The sequence below is a fragment of the Pogona vitticeps genome, chromosome 9 (genome assembly GCF_051106095.1).
Source record: "Pogona vitticeps strain Pit_001003342236 chromosome 9, PviZW2.1, whole genome shotgun sequence".
Taxonomy (NCBI): Eukaryota; Metazoa; Chordata; class Lepidosauria; order Squamata; family Agamidae; genus Pogona; species Pogona vitticeps.
This window is the reverse complement of record NC_135791.1, coordinates 5087068-5107721: the sequence shown is the minus strand read 5'-3', so window position 1 is coordinate 5107721 and position 20654 is coordinate 5087068. Positions and strand designations below refer to the sequence as shown.

The window sequence follows — 20654 nt, the reverse complement described above, 5'->3', positions numbered from 1 at the left end:
TTGAATCTCTCTCTCTTTTTTGCACATCTAAAATGGAATGTGGCTCTTTTTTGGATGGTGGTTTTTTTTTGTTTGTTTCCAAAGGTGCTGCTGAAAGATAGAGGCCTGGTGACTGACGTGGCTTTATATTAAAAATAAGAAGGTACGCATTCCTGCTTGCTATGTTTCCCTTGAATATTTATAAAAGCTGCAAAGTTGGAAGCCATAATAAAGATAGGAACATACTTACGCACACAGACAGGCGTCTTCCCAGACCAGCGGTGGTCTTGCTGGCAGATCCGCACTGACATCCCGATGAGACGAAAGCCAGGGTTGCACTGATAGACCACGCTGCCCCGGTAGTTGTAGTTCTCGCCGTTGATCTGACCATTGACGATTGGACCTGGTTCACCGCAATGACCCGCTGGATGGAGACCAAACCAAGAAACCTAAAAATGGGTTTCCCCAAAGTCCAATACATCCCTTTCACGTGAGCTGTGAATTGTGAACAAAGTGAATGTGCCCCAGGATGGGCAGGGGTCTCTACGCGTGCAGGCCTGGATGCATTAAAACCCCCTCCTGCTTCTCAGACCAGAGGCAGGCAGGCCACTTATCTCCCTGGGCTGAGCTTCCTTTGTGCGTGTGTGCAACTAGTGTTAATATATGTGGAACTAAAGGCTTTTCCAGACTGGATGTTTGGTCTACCTTCCCGTTCTGCCACTTTGTTGCTGAAAAACAACAGCATTCGCCAGAATCTGTGCCCAAACTTTTCACCTAAGATCAATCTCTTCTCTCCATCTTGTGTTTCCCAGGGGAAAAGAGGAAGTGGCCCATGCCCTTTATGGTCTTATCATTCAGGAATCCATGTAAAGTCAGCTGGAAATAGGTGGAGATGCTTGACAAGGAGTCAAATGGTGTCTACTCCCATAATTTGGCAAGAGATTCCCCCAGGCTGAATTAAGAGGGTGACAGCCCTCAAACCGGTAAGAGGTAGAGTAGACCCTCTCACCTCCAGGCTGTGCACACCTTCATCTTCCATTGGTAAGCCAATTTGAGGGCCTTCACTTCCATAATTTGGCTCGAGGGAGTGGTTCTCAATCATTACTGGAGTGGGAATCCTTTAATTCTGAAATCACTCACTCGCTTAAAAGCTTAGGGAATTCCTTGAGACTTTAACTCAAAATCTGAGACTTCATAACCCTATCAAGTTGGATCCTGGGCTGTTTGGAAGGCCTATCAAACTACTCTATGCTCACAAGCCGAAAGGATTCATATAAGATATTACTTGAAACACCCACCTAGGCACTTCACTTCCAGTCCACTCCAGAGACCATTTGCCATGCATTCCCGTACACGGGAGCCCACCAGCGTGTAACCAGTATTGCACGAGAAGATAGCAGTAGCACCATAAATGGTCAGTGTCCCAATCTTGTTCCCATTGGGTGGCACCGGCAGGTCTCCACAGGAGATGACTACAAAGGGAAAAAAAAAGATGAAGCAAACCACACAGACACACTGCAAGCACAGAAGGACCCGCTGATTGTTCAAAAAGATACAGACAACCTCTTTGAGGCTTCTGAGAAGCTGTTGCAATGAGACAGAACTATTGTCATGTTATATAATCTGTGCCGCTGCATTATTTGTACAATTTTGCTAATTGGTAAAGATGGGATTTTCAGCTTCTTTGAACTACACAGCTTATAATTTCTGGGAGTTCTACATGACAGACACCTAAATTTGGCTCACCTGGGAGAAAAGGCCTAAACTGGAAGGCTCCAAGGCTGAGCTAGGCCTAGCTTCACCCAAGCTTCCTGTTCCTGCCCCAGTGCTAGCTGGGACTTTTCTTTCTAAACAGGAAGCTTGTTTATAGCTAGGCCTAGCTCAGCCTCAGAGCCTTCCAGTTTAGGCTTTTTCTCCCAGCTGAGCCATATTTAGATGTCTGTAAGGTATTTAGTCAGACAGAACTCATAGAACGCAAAATTATGGGATTTGTAGTCCAAGAAATAAGAAAATTCAACCCATATTAACTGGTGCAGGAAAATCATTCCCATCACAAAATACCTCACTTGTTTGAAGACAAGAACAATCTTCCTCATATGTGAGGGTGAGGCAAGTGAGGATTTATATCTCTAGAACAGAATCACTGAATTAACTGTGAAATGGTAATTCAACACTTAATTCCTGTCGACTCAATGGGTTTATTCCAGTGGGGATAAGTAATTGGATTGGTGTTGTGATAATTTGGTGGAGCAATGTTGTTCATATATTGCTTTTAAGAAGTATTGCTACTCTTTTTCTGTATTCCATTTATCTTAACAGCCTTAGAATGGGTCCATTTCCTGAGATTCATTTGAAGACTAAAACGAAAAGCGAGTTTATTAACCTGGCCACTAAAATAAAACTGAGAAATTGGGAAAGCTAGATTTTTTTTAAAAAGTGTTTTTGTAACAGGGGAAAAGGATTGTTTTCTCCAAAGCCATGCTCTTTTTTCTTTTTTTAAGTGACAATGGAGAAAACAACAACTCCTCCAAACGCTAAGGCAGAAACTCAACACCTGCATGAGGAATTACAAGACGGCTGTCAAGGATTTTGCTCTTGTTATCTTGGTGTGTGGGGATATGTGACAGATGAAACTCCTTGGTTTGTTGTTAAAGCAATCACTGGTTTCCTCAGCACACAAAGATGCCCCCCCCCCAGGGCTGTTTATCACGAACCCCTGTGAAAAGCAGAAAAGCACCTGCCTGCTTAGAAAGTCTTGCTACTTGAGATGGGCACGAACTGTCAGTTTGGTGGTTCGTTCCGGTTTGTTTTTCATCTGAACAGGTAGCGCCCCTGCTTCCCTGCCCCGCCTCCTTCAGGTGCAGCCTTTGAGTGGGTGCCCACAGGAGCAGGCAGGGTGGGGAAGCACGAAACACCTATTTGGACCAAAAAACGAACTGACGCGAATCGCTGAACCGGTGACTCATGCCTATTTCTAGCTGCTACCAACAAAGTCCTCAGAGAGGCAGTCTCCCATTAGAACTCTTATCTTCCATGCACCTTGACAAAGCACATCCTTGCAACTAGCAATGGTTCCTGCTGTGATTTTCAGAGGGAAGAAAGGACCAACATGAGGCGAGAGGTCAGAGGGCTCCTCTACCTCTTGCTCTTTTGATGGCTCTCAATCCTAGAATATGGCTGGGTGGTGGGGGTCCCATCAAACTATAGCCCCGAGAGTTCCATTTCTCCATGAAAGTCCCATGCATATTACTTCCACATTGAAAAATCTGCAAAACACACTTAAAGGGGATTTATGCCCGGCATCTAAGAGGGACTCAATGAATCTTTATGAAAAGTCTACCTGATGAGGCTGGTCTTTAATTGTCCCCAAAAAGATAGGAGGGAAAGGGCCAATTTCCCAAGGGAAAGCATTCCAGAACATGGGGACAAGCCACAGAGAAGGCCCTCTCTCATGTTCTTGTCGGGTGCCCCAATTGACAATGTTTGCATTATGTATTCATAGCATTTACAATGGCGAGCTTTAAAGCAAATGCATTTTTCTCTTCTGCCTCTCTAACATCCAAATTTGGGCCATCTCTGGCTTCCTTTTTCTGGCTCAGTCAGAGTGCAATGTGAAGGTGGCAACTTACTTCTGCATGTTGGCATAGGCTCCCCTATGCTCCACTTCCCATTGGCTTGGCAATGGATGACGCGATGCCCGGTGTAGTAGTAGCCAGGGTCGCAGATCAGCATAAGCTGGGCGCTATATTGATACTGGGTCTCGTAGATCAGCCTCCATCGACCGTGTGCCACGGCAATGCTGCTGATGTCAGGGCAGCTGACAGCTGAGCACCAGCCAAGAGAAAGAAAACAAAAATGTATTATATGTGAGAGCACATCCGTCTAAATGAAGGGTTAGAAACCTTAGTTTCTGGGACCTGTTACAGCCTTTCTGGGGGCTACATGTCGCCCTCTGTAACAAGGATCCAGAAAACGCTTGTTACTTTTCTCCTCCACTTTGAAAATGATTGCTTCAGGATTTATTTTTTAAAAAATAGTGAAGTACATTGTAAAAAAAAAAAAAAATCAGGCATAAAACTACTATAACTTGGCCCAGTGGGAGAAAACTTTTGAAGTTTTTCATTCTCACTTGTAAGGACCAAGTAAACAAAGTAATCTAACATCCACACTCTGCAAATCCTCACAAACTGTTTCTCCGACTTGACAATTTGTAGTCTCCTAATTTAAAAAAAAATAATTTATTTTTTATTTTTAAAAATTAGGGATAAGGCAAGGAGTTCAAAAGGTAGAGGGAATATGGGGGGGGGAAGAGGGGGAGAGAACACAACATGTACTGTCATCAGATCTGTTTGTTCACGTTGCAATATCAAGTCAACTTTCCACCTTTCTACAATTTGATTGCCCTCCATGTTTCAACTCACAGTTACATCTTAGTTTAATTCTATGTTATTTAAGCACTATCTCCCAACTTTTATCAGGGTTTCCCCCAAACCCAATAGTAAAGCACCTCTCTAAAGCATTAGTCATTGGCAGTTAAAAGGTCAAAGTTAAAATATGGGGCATATTTGGCCCCACCCTCTATGAGAAGGAGATCTTTCTAGGAACCAGAATTTGAATTTGGCTCCTGGGTGAGAACAACAATTAGTTTTAGCCACAACTTCCATATTTTGGGACAATGCCTGAAATCCTGTTGAGTGCACTCAGACTGTGCAATAGGAAGGATGTCATCATCAGCTTCAAATTGCCACTGATTAAAGACTTCCTTTTTCAGCTGCAGGGTGTACATGACTCTGTTTCATTGTGCAGAAACTGTGTGCATGCTGAAATTGAAAAAAAACAAAACCACATTTTAAAGCAGTGGCAATCTGCCGCTGTGACTTCATTCACTTTGTGTAAGCAGAGCTGTGGAAGAGGATTTGGGCCAGTGTACCTCTGGACGCCAAATATTGGGCATGTGCTACAGGGAAAGGTTTCATGCTCTTGTCTCAATCCTTTCCGGAGGCACCAGATTCCGCACATGAAAACAGATGGACTTCTACTCTGATCAGCAGGCCTCTTGCTACCTCCTTGGATGGTTCTGGATATTCATTTAGGAAAACGTGTTGCTGTTCTATAGGGAAACAAAATGCAAAGGAACCGAAAGAACCAAAGGTGGTCCAGGCCACTTACCCGCACACGGAAGAGGGTTATTCCCATTACTCCACTGGCCGTTGGAAAGGCACTCAATGGTGGAACTGTTCTGGCCCTGAAGGTGGAAGCCTTCCTTGCACTGGTAGACTGCTTTGGTGCCCACGGTGTACTCCTTGCCAAAAACAACCCCGTTCTTCGGGGCCCTCGGAACGCCGCAGGAAATAGCTGTAGGGGGCGAAATAAGGAGATGTGCTATGACGTGCATCTTACAGAAGGTCTTCACCTCTCTGGCAGGTTTTTCTGTACTCCCATAACAGCGTGTTTTGGTCACCCATGGCCTCTCCTACCCAGTGGACAGAAGTGTAGGCTTGAGGTGCTCTTTGGGATAACATTTAGTTCTTCCTTTCCTCTTTCAGTCCTCGTTTGCCAGCCGAGACGGCGGAGCTACTTTTGCAATTGGTGGGGAGAGTGGGAAGCTGGCGGTACAGCGAAGCTTGAGTGGACGGGCTGGTTCCGAGGGTCGGACCTGCATTAGGCGCACCTGGAACGGGGATATTTGTATTTGTTTACGAATATCCCCGTCTCTAAGTAGTTAGTTTAGATTTGGGTTTCTTTGTTTGGTTGTTTGGTTGTTGTTTTAATTTTGATTATTATGGTTGTGGCCATCTCTACTCAAAACCCATGAACGGAATGAAGTCGGATCTTTGCTGAGAACTCGGACGTGAAGTTTGCTGTGACCCAGCAGCCGTCAAGCCACCAAGCAAGGCAGGCGTGCAGAATGGAAGGCAACTGACGGCTTGCGCTCTATCCGGCCACAGCTTCTTCCCTGAGTCGCTGTTCTTCATTTTGTGCACGTCAGCAAAGCTGTACTTGCATCTCATGTGGCTGAACTCTGGTTGAACTCTGTCCTACCGTGCGGGAGGGATGGGATCAGAATTGCTAATTTGGCATGACTGAATCCACGAAAGCTGACACTGCTGATGAATGCTGCTGGTGATGTGCAGAAGTGACTTGGCCAGAAAAGTCCCCCCAAAGGTAAAATATTTGAACATCGCTGGGCTACAGGAAGAATTCTGTCAGTCAGTAGAGTTAACTCTATACCAATTCATGCAGGCCACCCATAATTTGGAAATTATGATGCTCAGAGTTAGGGATCTGGTTGCGGAGCCAGAGGTTGAGAATTTGATTCCCCACGAGATAAGTCTTGGGCAAGCTGCACAGTCCCAGGGCGCCTTGAGAGAAAGGGAATGATGAACCACTTCTGTGTACTCTCTACTTCGAATCCCCTGGGAAGGGTTGCCATAAGTCAGAATTGATTTGAAGGGGCGCAATTGTTATTCTTATGCTACTCAAACTGTAACATTGGGAGTCAGGTTAGAGACAAATGCAGTGGTCGGGACATCCCACCCCTCATATCCATAACCTGCTGCATTAAAAAAAAATTAACAATTTTGCAGCAGGATGGAGTGAAACCCCTGTCTCAAATTTACTACCTTCTTTTGCCTGCGAGCTGGGGTTTGGGTTCCGTTTTGTAGTGCTAAGGGGATATGGAAGAAGAATAGCTAACAACTATGTTTGGCAGGGGGTAACACTTTTTAGTTTTCAAAATACAGTAGGACCCACCCTCCCCTTATCCATGGGATCCGTATCCATTGATTCACTTATTCACAGTCTGAAAATATTAAGAATATTAAAAGAAAAATCCTAGAAATACATACTTGTAAAGATGAAATTACCAGAACTGGCCATTACAAAAAGCCAGGGACCATGGTATGTATAGTGTTGACTACTAAAATGTATTTGCTATAATCCATGTTTGCCTGCCTGCCTGCCCGCCCGTCCGCCCACGCGCCCACCCACCCACTTGTTAAAGCTTGCATGAACATGCTAGTGTTAGGAAAAATCAGCAGACAGTAGTGCCATTAAAGTAAGTAAGTAAGTAAGTAAGTAAGTAAGTAAGTAAGTAAGTAAGTAAGTAAGTAAGTAAGTAAGTAAGTAAGTAAGTAAGTAAGTAAGTAAGTAAGGAAGTAAGGAAGGAAGGAAGGAAGGAAGGAAGGAAGGAAGGAAGGAAGGAAGGAAAAGGAAAGGAAAGGAAAGGAAAGGAAAGGAAAGGAAAGGAAAGGAAAGGAAAGGAAAGGAAAGAAAAGAACCTCCCAACTAGAATCACAGGCCTCTCTGCTCTCTTTGGAACCCTTTCCCTCTCTCCCCTTCCAATTTGCTTTGCAGGCTCGAAAGAAATCAGCCTTGCCGCCTGCAATGCAGGTGAATTCCACAAACTAAATAAAAGGAGACAGCTCTATTCCCAAGTATTTTTTCTCAAAAAGTGTTGTGGCGGTAGCTCTCGTGTGTTTCGGGCTCTAAGCTCAAAGGCAAAGCAAGGGAAGAAGAGAAGCCAAGCTCACTACCTAAGCTGGAATGCGATACCTAGACTTGGGCGTTTGAGTGCTGCCTCTGGAGGGGGCATATAGCCATTTTGGCTCCTAGCCCCTGGCACCTCCTGCCTTCATCAGTGCCTCTGGTCATTTTGAAAAGCCTTCCAAATTGGACCGGTGGGCCATTGGACAACGGGCGGCGTGAGTCGTGTGATTAAAGAAATCGAGCTGCATTCAAGGCCAAAGGGGCAGTTTTTGAGAAAAGGACAAAAGGGAATAGGTAGGCATGGAGAGGTTAAGAACAATTTTAGTAAAAGCCACGCTCGTCTGTCCGAGGGGCAGGTTTTTTTTGCCCCCTCCCAATCCTATTTGTATCCACTATTTAAAGAGACACAGACAAATATACGGTGTTGTCATCATGGTACATGATAATGCACACATTATACTAGCGTACCACTAGGCAGCATTACGCCTAAATCCTGGGAAAACTCCCTGCAGAGGGTCTTAGTAAGAGCGGTTGGGAATGGAGGGAAGCAGACTCCGAACTTGCAGTGGGGCCTTCTGACTCACACATGCGCACAAAAGGAGTGATGCTGAAGCTTCTGAGTTGGGAAGAAACGGAAGCCACAGATGGGAGAGAGAAAAAAAGGGGAGTCTTGTGTAAACGGATCCAGCTGGCTGGCGTGAGTGTCATCGGTTGCATTCTGGCTTTGCAGTGATAATTGTGTGCATGTCATCCAGGCCTCTAAGGAGCTCGGCAAATCCTCTGGCAAGGCCGGGTGTCTAGACGGTGAGTTGCGATGAATACCAATTCCACATGCCGGCAGCGGTAGCTGTGGCGGCAAGCAGGGGGAAAAAGTACGCCTGTGAAAACCCTCACCCCTTCTGGCTCTGGCTCCATAATCTCTTTAACCTTCCCGTGTTATCCAGTCAAAACCATCAAGAGGGCCTGTCCCATAGCTTGCCCTTTGCCCTTCAATCGCCTGCTATGGCGTAAAATCCCTTTTCTTTGTGATCCTTCCAGCTCTCTGCATTTTGGGCCTTTTCTTGCAGGGTCTGCTTATCCAGTGCACACCATGCCTGCAAACTACCCAGGGCTTAAAATCAACACGGAGTGTGCTTTTGCCTCTCTGCTCAGCAGATGGAGAGAATTGCAGAGAGCCTGGATCATTTTAGATGCATTCACAGAAGTATAGTCTCCAAATCTGATGGGGTAATAGTACCCCTCTATTCAACACTGGTTAGGCCTCACCTAGAGTATTGTGTCCAGTTCTGGATGCCAGACTTTGAGAAGGATGCCAGCAAACTGGAGCGAGTTCAGAAGAGGGCAACAAAGATGGTTAGGGGGACTGGAAACCAAGCCTTAGGAGAGAAGACTGAAAGAACTGGGCATGTATTGTCTTGAGAAACTTTTTCATACAATAGCACTTTTCAAATACTGTACTTGAAAGGTAGGCATCCAGAGGAGGGACAGGATCTGTTCTCTAGCATCCCAGAATGCAGGATGTGTAATGATGGGCTCAAGCACCAGGAAGACAGATTTCGGTTAAATATCAGTAAAAATACTTATCAACTGTTTGAGCAGTACAACAGTGGAAGGCATGACCTTGGGAAGTGCTGAGGTCTTCAGTGCTGGGGGCCTTAAAGAGAAAGCTGGACCACCCTCTGGTGGTGTAACAGAAAGGGAGCGTGCTCCTTGGGGAATGAACACACTTTGGATTTTTTTGTTTATAAAGAGCTTATTACTCATCATTTCATAGGAGCTGTCATTATGAGCAATAGAAAAAGAGAAGGAAATACTCTCTGGTTCCCTCTACTGACTGATTTTGATACTGTACCTTGATAAAGTCTGATGTTTTTTGATGAAGCAAAACAATACTTCCCTTACAGTTAGGATTCGTATGAGAACGGCATAAAATGTAACATTCCTCTCAAAATACATTTCAGAAAGTCTTTTTAAAGTATTTTTAAATGCCCTTAAAAAGTACCTTCAGAAAGTTACTTATTGAGACCAATAAGTAACTTTGTAACCTATTTTTGCATAGTATAACAATTGTGTTTCAGATGTCACTAATGTAAATCCTCATTACCATAAAAAGCAAGTTACAGGGAATGGCATTACTAAATAACCCAGAGTTTAGTTAAATAAATAAATAATCCAGGGTTGCTGTTTTTTTTTTTTTTTTGCAAGATCCAGCAATGCACAACAGAAAGCTGTGAGCATTCACCAGGCCCGGAGAGGCACATGCGCATAAACACACAATCAAGAATGAGAAGCAGAGAACATTTTTCTCGTGTTTCCTTTTACAATGCCTCAAGGCTTAATACACTCAGCCCCAGTTCTCATTTCTGCAGATATTTGGCAAAGATTTTTAAAATGTTAACTTGTCTCTGGTGACAGTTTGCTTCTATTAATTTTCAATACTTTTGTCATTTCATCGTAGCTAGAACAAAACTAGTTAGCAAAAGTATTCTTGGCTTGTTATAACCTTCCCCCTCAACAGTAATTGCAGGAGCCCAAAAGCCGCCCATCATGAGCGACAGCGCTCGGAAAAGCAAATTCCAAATCACATTTCTTTGTCCTCCGAAGCAGAAAGAACAAGGCAAAAAAGCACCGTTTCACTCCGCTGCGACTGTAGAAATTCTGGCCTCTCTTGGCTTTGTATAACCATTTGCCAGCGCTGCAACTGTGATATTCCACAGTTTAATTAACCATCTTTTAACAGCTGGCAGGTCTGCTCCCATCATCCTGCAACAGCCTCCAGTTGGAGCATTTCTATTAATCCTATGTCAATATGCAGCCTAGTTAGTCCTAATGTGAGCCTGCCCAGGCCAGCTGTAGTTCACCAAAAAAGCTCATTTAGCTACTAAAGAAGACCCTTGACTCTCATCCACCTCCCTCTTAGCACAGATGGCGGGGAAGGAATGGATTCTGTCACAGTCTCTTGGATTCGGCCACCAGTGCATCCAAACAAGATGGCGCCCTCCTCTTCTGAGTCAGAATGACACCCCCTGTTTGGAAAATGTTGCCCCTCCTGGCAGAAGACGGAGCGATGGAATCTTGATGAACCAGGCTTGACAAAGACCAGTGAAAGCTGTTTGGCTTCTTCTTCCCTTTTCTTTCTTCCACATTGTGGTAATAAATTCACCATCTGCTTCCTGGAATCCTGCCCTCCACAAGTGACACAGACAACAAAGTTGCACAGAGTAGCCGAGGGGAAAGATGAGTCAATATTTATATCCGAAAGAGCGCGGAACGGTCATCAGCAGGAAGAACGGTGCTGGGCTGGTTACGTTTGTCAGCCACAAAAGGAAATCAACTGGGGTTTGCGATCAAGTTTGGAACAAGCTAGCGAGGCACTGGCATAATCCCCAAATCATTGCTAATCACAATAGTTGAGTCGGGAAGGGTTTGAAACCACGCTTTGCATTCTTCCTGGAATTAGCCTGGGCTTCAATGAGCTCACTTCCATAGGGACATCCAGACCCTGGGCTGCCTGTTTTTCCTGTCCCTACAAAACAGTAAATTTTAAAAAGTTGGAGAGGGGTGGTGACTGGGAGTTCTTGTGTGTGTAGAATGTGGTCAAATTGCCTCTAACCTAGGGTGAATCTATGGATCAATTATATCCTACAGCAGTGGTTCCCAACCTTGGGCAACCCAGATTGTTCTTGGACTGCAACTCCCAGAAACCCCGGCCAGCCCAACTGGTGGTGAAAGCTTCTGGGAACTGCAGGCCAAAAACGCCTGGGTGACCCAAGGTTGGGAACCACCGTTCTAAAGTTTATTTGTTTGCAATTAATACGTATGTGCTGTCATGTCATTTCTGACTTATGACAAGCTTCAAAGGGTTTTCTAGACATTAAATACTCGGTCTTGAGTAGTCTTTCCTTGATATTGGACTGTGCAGCTCGCCCAAGGCCCTTGAATCTGCAAGATCTGACTGTCTCAAATCTTGCAGATTCAAGGGTCTGATTTCTCTTACTGAGTCAGCCCATCTCGATATTAAGTCTTCTTCTCTTCTTTGCATTATTATCTTTGCCTGTGTCTTATCTTCTCATGATATGTACAAGGTACAATAGCCTAAGTGTTGTTGTTTAGTTATTAAGTCGTGTCCTACCCTTCGTGACCCCATGGACCAGAGCACGCCAGGCCCTCCTGTCTTCCACTGCTTCTCGGAGTTGGGTCAAAGTCATGTTGGTATACATGCCTAAATATACTCATAGCTTCTAATGAGACTTGAGACTTGATGTGACCCAGAACCCATTTATTTCTCTTTTGGGTGGCCCATGATACCATGAATCATCTCCTCTAACACAGCCAAATATTTCAGCTTAAAGAAGTCCAAGGAGTTTGCCTGTTACTAAGTTTACCCTCATTTGAAACAATGCTTAAATAACTACAACTAACCACCATATTTTATCCATGTTTCTCTTTTCAAACTGGCGTGGGATAGTGGCTTTTTGGGGAATGGCATTTCTATCAATTCAGTGCTGCTGCCATTACATGAATCTAATGTCTGCATGGAGCATTATTTCAAATTTGATCCTTCAGACACCTTAGTTAATATAGTAATTGTATTTTTTATGATTATATATATTTTATGTTGAAAGCCGCCCCGAGTAGACATGGTCTAGAGGGGCGGGGTATAAATTTAATAAATAAATAAATAAATTATTTTCAAGCAAATGTTTTCAGAGAAATTGTGCATTTGTGAGTATTTTGAGACTTCTAACTACAGTATATTTAAATGTTATGGAAACAGAACGAATTTGTAGCTTAGAAGATGGCAAAATAATAAAGAATCAAGATAAACATCCCCATCCAAAGCAGAGTATGGACTTTTAGACAAAAACATTTGATAGCAAAGAAACTCACAAATTCCAAAAAAATCTGTTCAACATGGTTTGGCTGCTTGAATTTCTGGTGCTCTTGAGAATGCAGCTAAAGTTGCTGCTAATCCAACAAAACCTCTCTCAGTTTCCACCAGGACTTCTCTCAAGGTCAAATTAAATGAGATATCAGGTTCATCATTAGAAACTGATAAAACATTTTCCCTCCAGTAACCTATTTTCTTCAAAGCCGTGCTCCGGAGCAATCAGACCTACAAATGAAGCTCATGTTTATCTCCCAGTAAACAAAAGCAAGCTAATGTACAATGAGCAGAGGCAAGTAAAGCTTGTGCTACAGTCAACAGACCTTTTTTTAATCTCTTAAGAGAGATCTGCTTTTAATGATGGACTAGCTGTAATGTCTAGTTTGACTCTCAATCATCCTTTACTGCTTCCAAAGTGAGGAAAACCAGAAAAGCTATTAAACAAAACTAATCTCTGTTGTACACCACCCGGTGTGGCCCCAGGCCAGATGATGCGCCATAAAAGTGTAAAAAAAAAAATCAAATCAAATCAACCAATCAATCATCACTCAAGTCACCTTTGCTATACCAGTCTTCTATGCTCTTCAGCCATCCTCAAGTCACCATTACATGCCTCCCCAATTTCTGGCAGCCTCCCTAAGCCTGCTACTCTCCCAATATGGGGGATCACGACTCCCATCATCCTCAGTCAGTGCTGTTGGAGCTGGAGTGATAGTTAAATGCGTATGAAGGACAGCAGGTTGCAGAAGGTTTAAGGGTAAAGGCTGGAGCCCTTAAAACAAACACATCTGTCGATATCAATCACGTTCTTTCATTCATCAATTGTCTTTTTATTTTTGCTGTGAACATATTTTATTAAGAAATATGTATTCAGGCCCACAGCACAACAGCAGAACTGCAGCTGAAATTGCCTGGTCACGTTGAAATGCTGTAGTGCATGACAACAGGACAGTTAGTGGCTTCATCATAAATAAATTAACTTATCCAACCATAGTGGGGAAGTGTATGCACTTCACAGACCAGGGAGCGAGAGAGACCACCAGCTTCAGAAGAATTATAGATTTGTGGGGTAGAGAACACTCCCCCTTCAGATGCTCTTGGACTGCAACTCCCTTCAGCCTTAACCAGAAGAGCAAAAGGTGACGGATGATGGGTGTTGCAGTCCAGAAGCATCTGGAGGGCTTAGATTGTACCTCTTGCCTATTGGGGTTTCAAGGAATGAATGACAAAAGCGAATGACCAGCTGTTGCCGGCTGCATCCTCTCAGCTCTACTACTCTATTATCAAAATTAACGCAATTTAAAAAAGAGTGGTCGTGGTGGGGAATCCTTTCTTCTTTCCTCAGTGATCCGGGGCCTGGTGTTTTCATGACAACTGCAGGAGACTCTGTAGGAACTTCCCTTGCCTTGAAAAGCAGCACGCTTCACTGCTTGATATTTAAAATTTCTTTTTATGGTGGCTCAGGAGGTGGCATTACTCAATGGGAAGGTGCCCTTTGGGAGCAATCAGCTCTCTGGGGATGGCAGGATGATCACGGTGGCCAATTTGCTTGGGTTCCAGAAGTTAAAAAAAAAATCATCCTGCTCTTCTGAAACAGGCTGATAATTAATTCCTGGTTTTGCAGGGGGACGGGTTGGGTGGGTGGGATGGAGGTAATATGTAGTAGAGGGGTGGATGGAAGAGTTACAGTTGCCACGGCAACCCCATCCTAGGGCTTAGGCTGCACCACTTCGATGCCATCGTTTTGCTCAAATGAATGGCTTTGATCCCACGTCTCTTAAATTTCAGGCTCTCCTCTTGGCCTTGAAAAGGAGGTAGGTATTAAGAAGATTTTATCCAGCTGATGCCATACTTAGCCTGCTGGCAGGAGATTTCATCAGATCTGAGTCTCAATTGTTTTTGTGCAAAAGTTAGATTTTGTGGGACCAGCAGGAAACTTAGATGGCTTCCTCTGAAGTTACACAGAGGTTTCACTTGAGGGGTAATTCCAAATTTATATGGGGGGAAAATGGTGACCAGTTGGGTTTTTAGATGCCTACGAGATGTCATTGCCCTATTCATGGTTTCCTCAATCACCTCATTGTGTTTTCCTCCATTCAAATAGATTTCCTTTGATTGTTAGCATCCCGTTGGCAGATCTGTGAGATCTAGTAGCAAATTTTGGAAAGCATTACTATCCATCTATCTCCCCCTCTTTGGCAGTGTAGGTTTGTGTGTTTAAATCAGCTTCACCTTTGATTGTTGGGGGGGGGGGAACCCTTCCAAAATGGGAAAGCAAACTCTGAATCCTCTTGCATCACCCAAGACACAGAAGTGGTCAAAGACCTTTTGATGTCTGAGGCAAAGAACAAAAGGCAACTGATGACCTATAATTTTCCCCCAGCAGTGGCAGTGGAAGAAGAAAGTAAGCATGCAACGAATTGTTTCTTGGCCTCAAATTGAGAGAGCAAGATATATGGGCACACAATGCAAAAACGAACGCTTCAACTCCAAATCTCAGACTAATGCAACATAAGAGCCAGCGCACCATTATAACGGGATGATGTCCAACACACAAACAAGCAAACCAACTCTGCATCATGTTCAGGTTGAGCTACTCACCTTGGCATAAAGGAATGGCTTCGTTCCAGTGGAAGTAACCCTGTGGGTGCCTTGCGCAAGTCGACATGCTGTGGCCAACGAGGCGGTAGCCGGCATCACAACCAAAATGGATGGTGCTTCCTGGTTGTAGGCCGGTGTGGCTCAGAATGGAGCCATGGAAAGGAGGTGAAGGAAGGCTGCAATAAGGAGCTGGAGAAAGAAGGAGAACACTGGCCTGAACATGCCAAGAGGGATGAAATCATGGACAAAACAGAGCAAAAGAATCAGGCAGCTGCTTTTGTTCACATTCTTCCCGTGTAAACCTTAGCCCTAAACTCTTGGGGTCTATGGTCACACTGCCATGTGTATGCCTTGTTTCCCAGTTCATCTGATGGTCACGAACAAAGTATGAGGTCTGGAGTAGGCACAGGATTTTCAGATTTTTTTCACTATGTCTACCAGAGTTCACCAGGAATTTCTCCAGCTAGAATGCTGGAGGTTTTGGTCAAAAATTCAAGTCCTCAGAGGAGTTCCAGCATCAGCACTTGTGCCTGGCAAGTTTCTCTTTGTGAAACATGGAGAAGGACATGGGTGGAGCTTTCTGAGCTCCATGGGAAGTGAAAGGCATTAGGAGATGTTCTGTTTTTCTGAGAAACACTCTTTATAGAGCTTAGGGAACAGAGAGACTACCAGTCCCTTAGTGCCTTGCAGTTATTTGACAAGGAACAGGGATCCTGAAATCGTTTGAGCATTTGGGTGTTTTGGCTAAAGCTACCAGAATTCTAGCTGAGGAAATTCCTAGCTATAATTCTGATAGCTATAATGAAACAAACAAACAAACAAACAAAATCCAGCGCCTAGGCTGGGGGTAAGTGTGTCCAGAGCTCTTGACATGAAGGCCAAGCTACCAGCATGTTGCAGTTAAAACTGACTGTGTCAGGTTCTCACTGGGTCCCTAAATTCATTGGATGATCTTGCACTAATCACTCACATGCAGCCTGAGCTACTTCACAAGGGTCAAGTGTTGAGAATGAAAGCCACATATGTCACTCTAGGTGAAAGAATATAAATATAACAAACAGACAAGCAAACAAACAAATAATAGCAAGCTGTCATGTCAATGACTTATGGTGACCCTTTTCAGGGTTTCCTAGGGAGAGAATATGCAGAAGTAGGTTACCCTCCCCTTCTTCTGGGAGAAGCTCTGGGACTCCTGTGCAGCTTGACCAAGGCCACCCAGGCTGGCTCTTCTCCCTGGAGGCCCCGTGGGGAAATTGAACCCCCAGCCTCTAGCTCTGCAACCAGATACAATTTAGCCACAAATATTTATTTCTAAATTCCTTTTCTGCTAAAAAAAAAAAAGAGTATACCACAGGTGGTTCCCATAAGGCAATAAACAGAATTACTAGGTGTCCAGACCATTAAAGCTCTGCAATAAAGCTGCAGTATCAAAAGAAGCAAAAGGAAGTGTTCACCTTTATCACAAATTTGACAAGGGGTGGCTACCTCAACAAGACTCAAGAAAATGTGCTGACTTCGAACAGCACATATGTTAGGGAAATGCCTATGAAAATCCAAGGTCCTTGCGAAGGACCCGAAATTCAAGGAACTCAGTCCAGCCATTTGAAGGCCCACATATAATAGAAATAATGATGCTAATTTTTCAAAGCTGTGTTCTGCCTTTGGGCGCAAATTAACATTTTAAAGTTAAGATAGTTTTTAATGTTTACTTGCTTTTAATTATTCAATTGTATTTTAATTAGTGTATCGTTTAATTTTTAAAAAATGTTCAATTTCTTATGTTCCTACTTCTGTTCTTCTAATATTGCGAACTACCTTGGATCCCCTTATTGGGAGAAAAGCAGTCAATCAATCAATCAATCAATCAATCAATCAATCAATCAATCAATCAATCAATCAATCAGCAAGTTAGCTAGCTACCTAGCTATATCTGACACAAGGGCAATATGGACCTCTTACTCTGACTCTCCTGTTGTAATCTTTTTAATGTTTAGTTACAAATTGTACCTTTTTCTTCTTAAACTAAGCCTCTCTCCTTCCCTGCCTCATACGTGACTTTTTGAGGTATAACTTAACTGTTTCAGACTTGAAACATCAGCAAAGAAACAGTGAGAAAGCAGAGCAGCTCAGAGGCACAAAGCCATTGTTGGCGTTCATTCAGCAACGAAACCAAAACATAATTCCTGCCAATTAAATATTAATTAATTCATTTACGGAATAACAGCATTAACTTATTTATGACACAGTTATATGTGTTCCTGTCTTGAGTGTGATTGCTTTTCATTAAGTAATTAAAATTTGCTTCATTCCAAGAATGGGTTGTTTAATTTTAAGGGGCTCTTTGCCAAACACTCAGTAATTGCTTTCATACAGGGGGGATAATTAAAATTTGCATGAAACCCGGACCAGTGTAAAATGCCCACGTTGGAAATGCTAATGAAAAAACTAGTGACTATTTCTCTTTTCTTTCTTTCTTTCTTTCTTTCCTTCCAAGCTTTGTTCTTTAAAACAACAACAACAAAAATTAATTATAGTTGGTTTTTTTTAAAATACCAAAATACAGAAAGTGTGTCCAGACACCCATTTGTTCAGGCTTTACCTTGCATGACAAACAGATGGCACCACAGGCAATTTAGGATCAAAACTATGGGTGCCCAAACCCAAACAGGGGTGAGTCTGTTCCCCAACTTCTCTGACCTTGAGCTCCTACCGGCTGGGAATCTTGTACTGACAAAATAAATGAAAACAATCAGTTCTGGTGGATCAGACTGTGACTAGGGCAGCTGCCCAGGACTGTCAGGTGCTAAGGCTTGAATAACAGCAAGGGGTAATATTGCGTTCAGGTTTCTTGCTACTTTTATACTTGACCTCCATCGCCTTTGAAACTTAACTACTTGCTATTTTGATTTGAAAGGCTCAGCAGGTAAGCATCCAGCTTTGATATGTCTTGGATGGGCAAAAAGGATGAGGGGAAGTGGGTGAAGGTCTATTATTCTTGGTTTTTAAAGACGATAGTAATGCCAAGTTTAAATTGACTGTTGGGTGATGCTGCAACTGAAGCTTGAAACGCTCTTGGTGGACAAGGAAGAGACAGGATGTCCTTTCAATTTCCTTTATAGATTATAAGTTTATACACAAAAAGATTTGGGTAGCAAAGATAATCACCAGGTGTGTGCTAGTGACACCTAATACAACCCTAGTGGTTATCTTTTCTGTATTGATTAATCATATGAATCTCATTGGCTGTCCTCTTGTGCTGGGACATTTGTGTAACTCTACCTTAGGTACATGGTAACTGTAAAACCACACCAAGGCAGAAGTGCCATTCACAAAGCACTTCTTCAGGTCAATTGTGTGATCAGTCATGATGGGAACCGCACCACCAATGGCGCAATTGAATGACTCAATCCTCATTGTCTGTGCCTAAGACCTGGCAAATTTATGCAGGCATAACATTATGTTACATGTAGACAAAGAGGATACTGGCCCTTGGAATTTAGCAATGGTGTCAAGCCTGGTGGTGGAATTTATGTTCACTTGTACAGTGGTGCCTCGCATTACGATGTTAATTCGTTCCAGCGAAATCGCTGTAGAATGAAAACGTAATGCGAAAATAAAAAGCCCATTGAAACGCATTGAAACCCCTTCAATGCGTTCCAATGGGCTGGAAACTCACCGTCCAGCGAAGATCCTCTCCATAGGGTGGCCATTTTTGGTGCCTGTGCAGTGAGGAATCCATCCCAGAAAACAGTGGGGAGCCATTTTATTTACCCGCCAGCCATTTTGAAACTGCCAATCAGCTGTCCAAAAATCATCGTTTTGCGAAGAATCAGTTCCTGAAGCAGGGAACCGATCATTGCAAAGCGAAAAACTCCTATTCAGACCATCATTTTGTGATCGCAAAAACGTCATTGTAATGCGGTTTTGTCATAATGTGGGGCAATCGTAAATCAGGGCATGACTGTATTGTGAGACAGAAATTGGAAACTACTAAAGTCCTAACTAAGAATTGACCCATATTGTGAGTTGGTGATTACCTATTTGTCAATCACAATGCCATTCCCATGGTATGGATGATGACGTGGCAAAAATAGCACCATCCATTCACAAAGAAGAAGCATCAACAGATTTGGGAGAACCTCATGTTTTATAAAAGTAAGGAAGAAAAATAAAAAAAAATCTAGATGGAAAAAGACCAAAACAGCTTGAGGAAGATTGATCATGGTTAGTGGACCCATAATCGACCAGATAGGCGGGATATACCGTAAATAGAATAAATAAAATAAAATAAAATAATGCTGACTAATGAGAAGGAAAAGCATCCTTCATATACGTGAAAGGTTTTCATGCAGAGGAGTGGATGTGTTCTCAATCATTTCAGAGTGTAGAACACATAATAATGTAATGGGCTCAAGCTGCAGGAATTGGGATTTCAACTGATTATCAGAAAAGACTTCATAACTGTTAGAGCAGTAGGACAATGGAACAAATGATCTCAGGAGGTGGTGAGCTCTCCAGCATTGAAGGCATTCAAAGGGAAGTCTGACAGCCCTCTGTCAGATCTACTTTGATTTGGATTCTTGCCTTGAATAGGGGATTGTACTTGATGGCCTTATAGGCTCCTTTGAGCTCCATTATTCTATGATTCTATGAAAAAGTGGAAAGTTGGCATTGGGTGGTAGGATGGAATCTTGAAGTTGCTCTTCACTGCAGTGAGTACACTGCAACTTCTCGTTGAAGGCATATTTTTCACGGGTCAGTATCTTATTGGGATTACTGTGCATGGAATGGAAATTGCAAAAACGGTTATGGCTGTTTGATGGTCATGTGACCAGGGATGTGACAGGCACACTGCAGATATGTCATCACATAGCTATTTCTATAAATTCTATTTTGCTTGAAGTAATTTCAACAAAATTCTGGCCACAGAAATTAGTAGTGATATTCTTTACAAGTATTTGCAAACTTTTATAATTGAAAGGGCTCATTTATATAGGTGTGAATACAGAAATGATACATCCTCGACAACAGTAACAATAGTAATTATTGCATACGTTTCTCAGTACAAAAGTCTATTACAAACCAGATGTAACAAAAGACCAAAGGCTCTATTAACTACCTAATCTTTATTCAGAAAACATTTCTGTTCTCTCTGAAAGATAATAAAAGCACATCACTCAGTCATATAAACATCTGGGTTTTGTCAAATTAGCAATCCCCCGATTTGACAGTGGCAGGCTATCACTGTTAAAAAGACAACGTTTGGTAACTTTCCCAGAGTGTAAATGTAAAGCCACTGTTAAATAATACTTGAGATCAGGATGCATCTTCTTTTGAAACAATGGCTGAAATCCAGTAGTATGTTACCACTCGGGTAGGCCCATTGAATCAGTAACTATGTCAGTTCCATTGATTCAACAGGCTTACTCTAGTTGCAATTTACTACTGGATTTCAGCCACAGCCTAGCAACAAGTGTACTCCTAGATCCTATTGTAAAGAAATATCCTGAAATATTTATCTCCAGAGGGCAGTGATTGGTTATCACTAAGCAACCCTAATACTCCTTCCTCAGAAGTACCATTAATGGACAACTAGACAGGAGGTGATAAGAATCTTTCCCTAGGATCCATTTAAAGAGGACAGAACAATAATTAATCAATTATATCTTCAATCTGACTACAGCCAAAACTACATTTG

At 43.0% G+C, this 20654-nt stretch overlaps 1 protein-coding gene across 4 annotated transcripts in view; it reads right to left on the bottom strand.

Moving 5' to 3' along the window:
• Positions 1-20654, bottom strand: part of CSMD2 (CUB and Sushi multiple domains 2) — a 533934-nt gene that overhangs the window by 44388 nt on the left and 468892 nt on the right. For all 4 annotated transcript variants that reach the window (XM_078379919.1, XM_078379918.1, XM_020800093.3 and 1 more), the window contains 5 exons: positions 14957-15145; positions 5149-5334; positions 3609-3803; positions 1278-1451; positions 230-403 (listed from right to left, as the gene is read on the bottom strand). In XM_078379919.1, coding sequence (XP_078236045.1) covers positions 230-403; positions 1278-1451; positions 3609-3803; positions 5149-5334; positions 14957-15145 — 918 coding nt within the window. The remainder of the gene's footprint in view (positions 1-229; positions 404-1277; positions 1452-3608; positions 3804-5148; positions 5335-14956; positions 15146-20654) is intronic.